The 11,803-nt window shown below is 38.4% G+C and overlaps 1 protein-coding gene across 1 annotated transcript; it reads left to right on the top strand.

The window, feature by feature from the left end:
* Nucleotides 1-638: 638 nt before the first annotated feature.
* Nucleotides 639-11,564, top strand: TNFSF13B (TNF superfamily member 13b). The gene is made up of 6 exons (XM_072344536.1): nucleotides 639-1,099; nucleotides 1,179-1,284; nucleotides 8,619-8,675; nucleotides 8,990-9,102; nucleotides 9,198-9,348; nucleotides 11,039-11,564. Exons 1-6 carry the CDS (start codon nucleotides 773-775, stop codon nucleotides 11,149-11,151), a joined length of 867 nt encoding a protein of 288 aa, XP_072200637.1. The 5' UTR covers nucleotides 639-772; the 3' UTR covers nucleotides 11,152-11,564.
* The last annotated feature ends 239 nt before the right edge of the window (nucleotides 11,565-11,803 follow it).

Genomic DNA, 11,803 nt, shown 5'->3' with positions numbered 1-11,803 from the left:
GTGTCCCCATGTGCATCAGTGCAGGTCCTTGAATTCTCCAGTGGGGTCTCAATTATCAGATAAGTTTGATTAGAAGTCGTCCTTTCCAAGTGCATGAGGAACTGAACTGCAGACACTGCTACTTCACAAGTTTGAGAGACCAGTAATTTTTATTCACACCTGAGAATATTTCTCACCATTGTATTTAGGAAAACACAAAAATTGGTATTTCAATAAGTTGCCACTTCTGTTGGCTTATAGTCACTTCAGACATGTATGCATATATATATATATATAATATTATATACATGTATGTGTATACTTACAGGCACGCATAATGTCATATGCTTGTCTCTTTTAAGTAGTGCTCAGATTTATGCTGCAAGGAAACCTTACGTTGTTTCTGCACTTCTAGATAAGGTTTTAAATACCCACGGTACTGGTCATGCCTAAATTTAAAGATAATGGGAAATGGTGAAAGCAAGTTTCCACAAAAATAAATAGCTGAAAATGAAAGGAGGAAGGCAGACTGAGCGAGCAGCTCATCAGAAAGTACACATTGCCAGAATGCAGCACAGAACGGACAAAGCTAAACGGAGACTGCATCAGATGTTCACTCTGTACATTAGGTTTAATGGTTGTATCAACGGCTTCATATGACAGGAAATGATCTGGGCGTTTTGTTCACTTATTCTGGATGCCCTTAGTTTCACAGAGCAACGGGTAACATGGATTGCACCTCGGAAGGGGACAGCTGAACTCTCCCTCTGGCTTTAGTGAGGAAAGAGCAGCGATGAAATCCGTGGACTGTGTGCACGTCATCCAGCAGAAGGATACCGCCTCCTCTCCCTCTGGCCCCCCCGGTGCTGTTTCAGGCACCACGGGACTTTTTTCTGTCACATTCCTGTGGCTTGCAATGCTCCTGTCCTCTTGTCTTGCAGCAGTGTCTCTTTACCATGCTATCACCCTGAAAACAGAGCTAGAAGCTCTGCGAAGTGAGCTGATCTACAGGGTCCGGGCAAGGTCTCCGCTAGAGCAGCCACCCGTGTCCCCTGGCGACAAGAAAGCAGGTGCCCCTGTTTCTTCCTTCCTGCAAGTGTCTGCAGCTGGCGCCAGGCAGGTAAGCGTGCGTGATGGCTGCAAGGGATGAACTTGCAGGAGATGGGCTGCTCGCACTGACTGCTGTCTGTCCCTGCTAGGAGAACAGGCTGCCTGGCCCTAACCCAGCTGAAAGTTTCCAAAAGGAAATCTGGGATGGGAGCAGAAACAGGGGGAGAAGGTCTGTTGTCCACACAGAAGAAACAGGTAAATATCACTGTGCGGAGTGGGAGGGGATGCTGCAGCTGGTTGCTTTCTGGAGACAAGCAGCAATGCTTAGCTCCTATCTCTTCTTGCAAGCTGAGTACTGCTTCCAAAGCTTATTATAATTATAGAATTATAAGTAGTAATTATTAAATGATGCTGTTAACTGCGTTTGCTTTGCTGATTACCATACTGCTTAAGGTACCAGATATTCCTCCTGTCTGCAGATTGAATTTTGAACGTTGGTTCCCTGTCCTTGTGACTAAAGTATTTCTCAATGATCAACGGTAGGGTTGTATATGGCGACTTGAATTTTTTCATGTTGGAAGTTGCTTGACTCTAAATCCATCATTCTCGGTTCAGGGTAATGCTTATCTTGTTTCTCTCTGGTGAATATTAAAAAAAGGAAAGCAGCTATTATTAAAAACTGTCAAGTCATTTTTCTGGGAAAACATATTCATCCTAAAAGAGAGAAGTAGCAACAGAGCTCCTTGACTTTAGGGAAGTAGGAGCTTTCAAAGAGAAAGGCTAGCTTATACCTGTCTGAAAAGGCAGACTACAAAGAATTCAGAAGATTAGCATTTTCTTTGCATAAAACATATATTAATATAATTAGCAAAGCTATGAAAGGCATGCCCATGCAATAAGGCTATTACTGTGGCATTTTCAAAAGGTGCTGTAGTAAATATCGAATACTGTGCTCAATAAAACGCCTCTGACGTGTGTTATAATGTTGATGTGTTTAATGGGATACAATTGTTTTCTTCTTATTTTTTTTCTTTTTTTTTCCCCCTTTCCAAATGCATTGATGTATGATAAAATGAGATACTGAATTTAAACATAACAGTTTGCATACTCTGATTACACTGAGCATAGGTAAAAATCTTCCTGAGTTGATAAATCAGGTCAGTCTCCTTAGATACTTTTATGACTGATGGAAGCTGATATCTTGAATTACCATTAAGATAAAATGAAATGATTTGTAGCTAAAGACTAAAACAGAGTTTGCTTAAAATGTATCTTTGATTAATTAATGTGAAATGCATTTCAGCTAGGATTCAGAGAGCTAACTGAAATTTAAGTTCTATAGCACGATCACTCTATTTACCCCTCAGAAGAGAATATTCATTTAGGATGTGACCCAATATCCATAGGCTCAAGTGCAATTTATTCTTTTCTGTCAGAAATCATTTGTTCTGGGTCTTGGTTAACAGTGATTTCACAAATGAGACTGAAGACAAGACTGCTTCAATCATTTACCTGATTCTCTCCCCACTCTAATGTCTCCCAGATAAAAACTAGTGATCTTTTATACCTAAATCACAACTCCCACCAAACATAAGGACAACTGTCCTCTTTTAAATGAACATTACAGACATCAGCACTCTGCAACTTATTCAGTTCCCTTCACAGAAGCTTTCATCTTTATTTTTACTGCTGTTTGAGAGTGCACGGGGGAGAGGACAGTATTGGGCTCCTCAGCTGTCCTTCTGTCAGGCTTAAAATTCTTCTCCCCAGGCAGCCTCCTCTGAATATATCCATATATCTTTCTTCACCTGAGCTTCTAATTATGCTTTCAAATTAATGTATATGGATAACAGTACAGAATATGAATGCTTATTTGAAAGGGAAAACGTATAGGCTAATCTACTACAAAACTGTTTCCTAACACACTTATCCACATATCTTACTTTGTATACAAACAAAAGAAAAAGAATTATATTACAAATCTTCCACTTACATACCAGTGGCCACAAGTAATAATTTTAATTAAAATGACAATTGAACAAAGGTAGATCCAGTGCAGTGCTGTTCTTTCATATTTTTATAGGCTAGATGTTAGCCGGTGTACATGAATAAAAGTATTAGCTATCAGTATTTGTACATTTTGTGTTCTGAGAAAATTTCCAGCACAAATATGTTGAAGAAATGGGTTTTGGGCATTAGTTCCATATAAAGCTACATAGTTAGCAGCCAGAACGAGAGTTTTTGATACAGTGAGTGGGAGATACTGGGAAGTTTTATTAATATGCAGACAGCTAGATTACCTAACCACTTCTAGCAGATGTCAGGACAGTTAGTAACAGAGATACTTTCTTGCCTGTCTTTTACTAAATTCTGCCTGTAGAGGAAAGCTGAAACAGAAATCTGTTATCTGTGTCACAATTACTGATTGTGTTGCCAGCGTGCTGCTCTCTGAGAAGTTTAAGTTCTTCTGCCCAGGATCAAGATACAGGTCTCATTACACAAGGCAGTTCAGAGTACAGAGTTTAATTTGCACACTCTCTAGGTATCTAGCTCTGATCATCACTGTATGTTCTGATTACTGTGGTCAGCTTGGACAGCGAGCACCAGGTCTTCTGGAAACTTAAACTCTGGAAAAATCCTGATTTGATCAGATCAGGGCACCTGTGGTTGTTTCCTTCAGGATATTGAGATTATCCATTTCAAACAGTATGACTGTGTATACAGAAGAAACTGAAGAGAAATCCAAAGTCCACAAAGTAATGAAACACGACAAGCCAGCATTGTGACTTGGTAACTTTTCACTAGCAGTTCTCAAGTTCTTCTGCCATGTCACTTGCATTCACACAAAACAACTATAGAGAATAAGTTGTGAGAAGGCATCATCTTTGCCACTGTTGTTGGTACAGTTGCCTTATGTCAAACTGGTATATTTCCATCCACAGAGTGGTACATTTTCTGCTTAGAACCAGTTTGACTCAATGTTGTCGTTTTATAGAATCATGGAATCACAGAATGATTTAGGTTGGAAAAGACCTGAAAGCCCACCCAATACCAACCCCCTGCCATTGGCAGAGACATCTCCCACCAGATCAGTCTGCCAAGGGCTCCATCCAGTCTGGCCTTGAAGGCCTCCAGTGACATGACAGGTCTCCATGACAGAGGGATGGCATGAACTTTTAGAAGTGGAACTTGATTTCAGAGATCTTTCAGTCAGAAAAGCTAACATTTTTTCGCTAGTCTAAAAAACCAAACAAACGCTGTGTGAAATTCCCTCACCAAATACTCTAATTACTTCTTATTTTTGCTGTTTGAAGAGGGAAACACAAGGGTTCTCTTTTCATTTTTTAATGTGCATATTTTTAAAAGCTTACTTCTTGAAAGACGTTATTCCCTTTAGTTTCTGCTGACAACAGGCCGTCTCTAACGGAAGTACGCCCTTCACTGCGAAAGGATAGAAAATGACTTTACTCACTGCTTGCAATTTTACATTGAAGGATTCCATCTACTGAATGAATGAATCAGTGTTGTGTATTATGCAGACTACTGTGCAATCTAAAGCACACAGAATACTTTGTACTGCATAACAGAAATCTAGATAAACTGTTCTTAAATGTTAGTAAATTATTCCTTGCTACACTGATACTAACATGTTACTGGTGATTCCACTGAAGATCCAAATAATGCTACCAATACTTCAAAGACATTTGTTAGACCTGTTAATGGGGCCAAGCAATTTTTATGCAAGGATTAATTGAATCCATGATTAATGACACAAAAAGACTTATTAATAAAAAAGTAACAAATAAACTAGTCTATAAACTTGCACAAGCAGAAAGAAAAGGAAGGTATCTAATGATAAGAAATAAATAACTTAAGGGAAGAAAAGCTGCACATCATCCAAGAACATGCATATCATTTATGAATTAAATTACCTAGTATTCAGGCATGTTTCAGGAAGTCTACAGAGAACAGACCATGACCGCAGAAGGAACCAAAGCAAGCAGGTCTGTTTTTTAAAGTTCAGATATATTTTTTTAAATTATTTTTTGCTTCAGCAAAACTTAACATGGGTTTCTCAGGCCTCAGATACCAAAGCTTAAAAATTTATGTGCAAGTTTGCATATTAACCAACTTGCCATTTTCGCTGGATGGATTATGCAGTTAGATTGCAAGGTATTAGAAAGGTTATGGAAGTTAAATGATTCAAAAACATGCATGGGAGGGGGGATTTGTCCTTATGGATATTATGTATTTAATTATGTAGATATGCAGAAAGCTCAGTTTTTATCCTTCTACATAAGCTAGTTCATTTTTGTTTTTTCCAGAGCTGTGGTTACATTGCTCAGGTGGTGGAGAACACATCCCTTCATATGCTAGGTGTGGTTCATAAGGGCATCTGGAGGCATTAACTTCTTCAGAATTGGTCGCTTTGTTCATGGAAGAAGATTCTGAAATGTTTTTCTCCCACCCACACACCGCAGTACAGTTTACATCACAAGAAAAGAATTCTCATCAAAGCAAAACTTCTGTCTGAAATCAAAAGAGGTCAGGGCACACCAACCTCCTGCTATTCTAGGTACATGTTGTTTTGTACAGTGAGTCCTCCAAGTGATGCTCATTTTAGATACCTTTATGCATTTTTAAGAAGTACTTTACTAATCATGTTTTATGCTTACATTATTCAGTGTCCCCAAATACTTTAGACTACAAAACTGGTGTTCAGGTTTGATCTACACTGAACTGAAGGACTTTCAGGTCAAGCTTTTTATTTACTCAGCTCTGTAGTGATAATAAATATTCAAGTCATATTTGGTCATATATGTATTTTTATATTGTACTTCAGGTAAGATCTGGGTCTTTCTAGGAAATTTTAACATTTCTTAACAACATCAGTATTTTGACTCAAAATTCCTATTACTTTCCCCAGAAAATAAACTTGGTATATCCATGTTTTCTGTTTAATAAGTGATAAACTGGTTCGCTTTGAATTTGTTTCAATGAATTATTTAAGTTTAAGCACATATATAGTTCCACTGAAGTCAAAGTGAAGTATTTGTATCTGTGACTGGAAATAATTATATGTTACTAGTGGCTTATGAGCAATTGTTTTCAAAGCATGTTGCCGTTCAATCCCCCAAATAGTTTCAAGGAAATTACTTTTCCTTTTTGTGGCTTTAGATAAAATGGTCACTGTGCTGGTTTCTGTTTTCTTTATTGTCATGAATGACATTTCCATATCCACATTTCTTCCTGACAACTAAATTTACTTTATTCTGTTGAGCCTTCAAGACTGTGGATTCTGTATATGCTAACAGAAAAGATGTTTTGTTTTGTTTTTTTTTTGCTGGGGGATTATATATAGATTTGATGTCATAGAATATCCTGAGCATAAGGAGAGCCACAAAGATCATGGAGTCCAACTCCCAGCTCCACACAGGAGCACCCAACACTCAAACCCAGCATCTGAGGGCACTGTCCAAATGCCCTCTGAACTCTGGCACTCGGGGCCATGCCCACAGCCCTGTGCAGCCCATTCCATGCCCACCACCCTCTGGTGCAGACCCTTTCCCCAACCCCCAGCTGCCCCTCCCAGCTCCATGCCATTCCCTCAGGCCCTGTCGCTGTCACCAGAGAAGACCATCAGATCTGTGCAGAATGCAGCAGAACTTTTAAGTGTTTTTAAATATATGAAAAAGTTCTCTGTACAGAACTTGCTGATTTCAATTACTGCATGGCAGTTTTCAGGAAAGATGACAAGTATTTCAGTGCTGCAATTAAATAAACACAAATCAAGATTACGAATCTTGTTTACTCTCTTGTTTGATTATTGGAAATTCCAGTGGCAACACTGATGAGTTCCCTTGAAAACAGAAATGAAAATTTTGATTTGGATTGCTGAAATAGTAGGGAAGCTGCACATTACCTTCATTAGGAAGTCACTTTGTTCCAAGGGGAAGTAAATGAACACCTTGTGAAATAAATTGCTTGATGTGCTTTGTTGTGCAATTCCAGAAGATTGTATTTTGTTTTTGTTTGGAAGCTTCTCTTTCAGAACATTTTGTCACAACTGAGATCTAAAAAAATTAATGAAGCCTTTTTGTTGCTGTTGTTGTTGACTCAGTTTCTTTTTCTTGTTAAAAGGCAGGGAATCCTTGGAAGAATTCAAGGCCAGGCTGGATGTGGCTCTGGGCAGCCTGGTCTGGTGGTTGGCAATCTTGCCCACAGCAGGGGGGTTGAAACTAGTTGATCATTATGATCCTTTTCAACCCAGGCCATTCTATGATTCTGTAAATTTAGGTACCTTTAAATTACTGTTCTGAAAATCCACAGAGTTTTTTGGAATCTTATAGGAAGTACTGACTGATTTCCAGGATGGGAGTTGGCAGGATAGTCCTCCTGGTAATGACAGTAGGACTTTGGTTCTTGAGACTTTGAAGCATTTCCACACTTGAATCTTTTCCCACTGTCTGATGGTGCCAATGCCATGGCAGCATCCTTGAAAGGAGACTTCTTCTCCACTCTGATCATTCCATGCAGTTCAGTGAGAGGTGGGTGCTGATGGGCACATGGTTTGGCACAGAGGTGCCGCTGACAGATGTAGAAATGTGAGCTCATGGATTAGGGCACTGCTCTTTATACTAAGAGTGACTGAATCTGGTATTGTTTTATGAGGAGTGTGGTAAACGTGACAGCTTTGCTTTCTGGCCTTCAGAATACCCTTGCAAGCAGATGTTCCCATGAAAATCTACTCTATCCTTTTGTCTTTTATTCTGTTCACTGACAGAGGTAGACAGCAGATTTTTATTTATTTTTTTATCTTCGTATCACTTTGGAGCTTTTATTTCAAAATACCACAGGATTTATTTCTTTTTTCTCAGATCAGTCTCCCATTTACTCTTCAGCATCTCCAGCCTCTTCAGTTTTGAGTAATGTATCATTTTTTGTCACATACCAAAACATTGGTTATGTGTGCATTCATTTACTACCAGTCATTTCTGTACTTTCCCTCTTACTGTTCAGGATGAAGGACTGTGGTTTCCTGAAAATTACACTGCAAGTACATCTACATGGATCTTGAGAGTTTACGCTTGCTATTTTTGAAATTACTCTGTAGCCAATATATACCGATATAACATTTTACAGAACCTATAACTGGAAACTAATTTAAGTGATACAGTGAGTATCATTAAAAAATCTGGTATCTATCATAGCTGACAGGGTTGGAGTTTTTTGAGCTTACGCACAGAAAATGAACAGAGCTAATTGATGTGATGGTTCCTTCCTCATCTGACCTGCTGCTGCATTTGTAAACTATATTAGGACCAAAGATTAAAGCAGGCAAGTGCAATTTATGCTACTGTCTGAGGCTCACACTTTTCTGCGTGTTCTCTGAAAGAAGTACACACTGCAGTATGAATTTTGTCCTGGCATGTTTGAGTAAGACCTGCCTCGAAATCAGTAGAAAGATTCTGTTTTCAAATTGTTGCTGAGATTAAGAATTTCTTTTCATGTTCACCCTTTATTTTGTGTGTGTGTAATTCATAAGTTTACTGTATTCTACAAATGATTTGTATGCTTTCACTTTGCAGTGCTGCAGGCCTGCTTGCAACTGATTGCTGACAGCAAAAGTGACATCCAACAGAAAGGTAGGAATATATTCTGTGGTTGATGGCTAACTTTTCCATGCTTTAGCTCTCTGCCCTATTTTAGATAGCTTCAGGGCACTAAATGAGTTCTCTGGCCTGATTTAAAAATAAACTAATAAAATAAAATAATGCAGTCTCTGCATCTGGACAGTTCTTGCAGATATCCTCTTTTAAGGGGGAAATCCAGTAAGACTGGAACTCTTAACTAAAGGTCAGCTTTCTTAACTTTTGGCAGATGAAAACTAAGGAAGTGAATTTGTGGCTTGGTGTTCTGTTTTGTTTTTTGATTACTTCAAAATTCTTATTTTTTTTAGATGATTCAAGCATTGTCCCTTGGCTTCTGAGCTTTAAGCGTGGAACAGCTCTGGAAGAACAGGGAAATAAAATAGTGATCAAAGAAACAGGATATTTTTTCATATATGGCCAGGTAAGAAAGCTCAATTCACTTCAGCATCTGGCTTTTAAAGGATTTTTAATGTCTCCGTACAATATGTTTGAAGTCTGTACTTCTTCATCCTGCAGGTTTTATACACTGATACAACATTTGCAATGGGGCATCTAATACAGAGGAAGAAAGCTCACGTGTTTGGTGATGATCTCAGCTTGGTGACATTATTTCGTTGCATTCAAAATATGCCACAGTCTTATCCGAATAATTCATGCTATACTGCTGGTAAACATCTAATTCTTTTTCTTTCTGTTGTTTGCAAATAAACTGTATTACATGGAATCTGCAGTAGTGGGTGATGAAGGAATTGTGGTTAAAGTTATAAAGAAAATGAACTGCATTCACAGAGCCAGTCAGTTGCAAAACCGCAGAATACTTTTGAAAAGTATGGCTTTATATAAAGCCTCAACAGTTGGACTTCATGCATGTAATTATGTGACCTCAGCAATTCCCTTCTCTCCATTAACCTTATAAAATGGTTGGATACTTTGGTGCTTTCACTGTTAAATGCCTGAAGCAGACAAAAGGAGTACATGCTGTCCTAGAAGATAACTGAGCTTAACTTAGGCACCAAACTCTTCATTTGAACACGCCAATAAAATATTTAGGAGCACACTTCAATTTTAGCCACCCAATTTTTACACACTTTGCTTTTCAAGAATGTTGATTATCAGCTTAAATCTCTTCTCCTAATAATTACTATTGCAGTTTTATAGTCTGGCTAGATGAAAAAGAGTTAATTTCTATAAAGAGATTTTTGACTGTGCTAATCAAAAAGACCACAAAAGAAAACCCATTCAAATATTTGCTGCAAGTCCAGTAGGCTCAGTGCTTAATATGCACGTATTTTCCTCTTATAGCATTTCAGGAATTATTGTCTAGGCCTACCAAACCAGCTTCAGTAGCTCTTATCTGTCTGCCTTTCTTCTTTGCTCAGGGATTTGAGGATTTTCAGCTTTGTTATTTTCTAGTAAGGTCTCTGTGAATAAAAGCCATCTTTTTTTTTCAATGCCTTGTGTAAAGAGCGGGTGATGTTCAGAAACAGGAGCTGACTGTCGGTGGCTGGATGGCACTAAACAAATGGGACTGGGAAGGAATTTTTTTTTCCCCTCACAGAAATTGAGGCTGTCCAAACTTCCTGCCCTTCCATCCACATATCTGGACATCACAACTACTTTCAATTTCATGTGTTGTTTTGTCCCACCCTTGTATTATGCTCCCTACTTCCACCATTTATTTCTTCACTAGGATCTTTACTACATCCCGCGACTTCATAATTCTTGCTTTCCCACCACTTGCTTTCACCTGGAAAACCAAATCTTGTTGCAGCATCTCATGTTGTTGAGCACATATTGCTGCAGAAGTCACTTTTGCTCCCAGTTTGGTGACTGCAGCACGAAATCTAGGCGCTTTCAGTTATCACATCAGCTGATGCGTGGCTTAAAGGAAACAGACTTCTGAGTTCTGCAGTTGTGGGTCACCTGATGTCTGCTAAATTCACTTGGTTGGTAAAGCTGATGAAATCTCCCCCACAATCATGGGAATAGAGTGATCTAGGACCAGCAATGCCCACTGCTGACATTGGCTGCCACATCACTACAAGATGAACAATATGGGTGCACTGCAGTTATGTGATTCTTTTTTGGCAGTGTTTGCTTAAGTGCACTGATGTTCTGTGTACAGAATGGAATTGCTAAGGAAAGGAAGGTGGATCCAGCTCCACAGAGGCTGTCAAATGTCAGATTTGGGTAATCTGAACTTTATAAGGTTGTGCCTAAAGACAAAATGAGCACTTGTTACAAGTAACAAGCCATGTTTAGATTTGTTTGACAATATGCAATGATGTTTTGAAGAGCTTTTTATGAAAATAATGTCTGAGAAATATTAACTAAAAATGTTCCAAATCTTTTGTCAGGCATTGCAAAATTAGAAGAAGGGGATGAACTTCAACTTACAATACCACGAAGAAGAGCTAAAATATCCTTGGATGGAGATGGTACTTTTTTTGGTGCAGTTAGACTCCTCTGAAGCCCTTTGTTTTTGTTACTACACTTAGTGCAATTTTCTTCTTCTTCCAATGCATTTGCCAAAGAAAAAAGAAACTGAATTCTACTATAGCTGCCAATTTGGTCTCTCTCCTTCCGCCATCAGCTTCTGAAACCTATTCTTTGGTCTAATAAGCAAACCCAAAACAGGAAGTACACCAGACATACTTGTAAGATAAAAATGTCATGTGATTACCAGAAAGACAATTTATTTTACACAATGGGAGATTCTAAACAACAGCTGTAAGGACGTGGTTTTTTGGCTTTGAAGTAATTTCTGTGAAGCAAATCAAAGAAGGAGTCGACCAGAAAGTATTGCAGGAACAGGACCACTCTGTTTTTATAAAGAAAGGGAAAACTAAAACACAAGTGAGTCTTACTTTGCTTTGTTTCACCAAAAAAGAAAGAAAGAAAGAAAGAAAGAAAGAAAGAAAGAAAGAAAGAAAGAAAGAAAGAAAGAAAGAAAGAAAGAAAGAAAGAAAGAAAGAAAGAAAGAAAGAAAGAAAGAAAGAAAGAAAGAAAGAAAGAAAGAAAGAAAGAAAGAAAGAAAGAAATCAAAAAACACCCTAAAAAAAGAACCTGAAGCATTGAGTACAAGGAAGGGTAATGAAACAGTATATTCCTCATCGCGAAAT

This window comes from Excalfactoria chinensis, chromosome 1 (genome assembly GCF_039878825.1).
Source record: "Excalfactoria chinensis isolate bCotChi1 chromosome 1, bCotChi1.hap2, whole genome shotgun sequence".
Lineage (NCBI taxonomy): Eukaryota > Metazoa > Chordata > Aves > Galliformes > Phasianidae > Excalfactoria > Excalfactoria chinensis.
The sequence above is the reverse complement of the archived record's forward strand: the minus strand, read 5'-3'. Positions and strand labels throughout refer to the sequence as shown.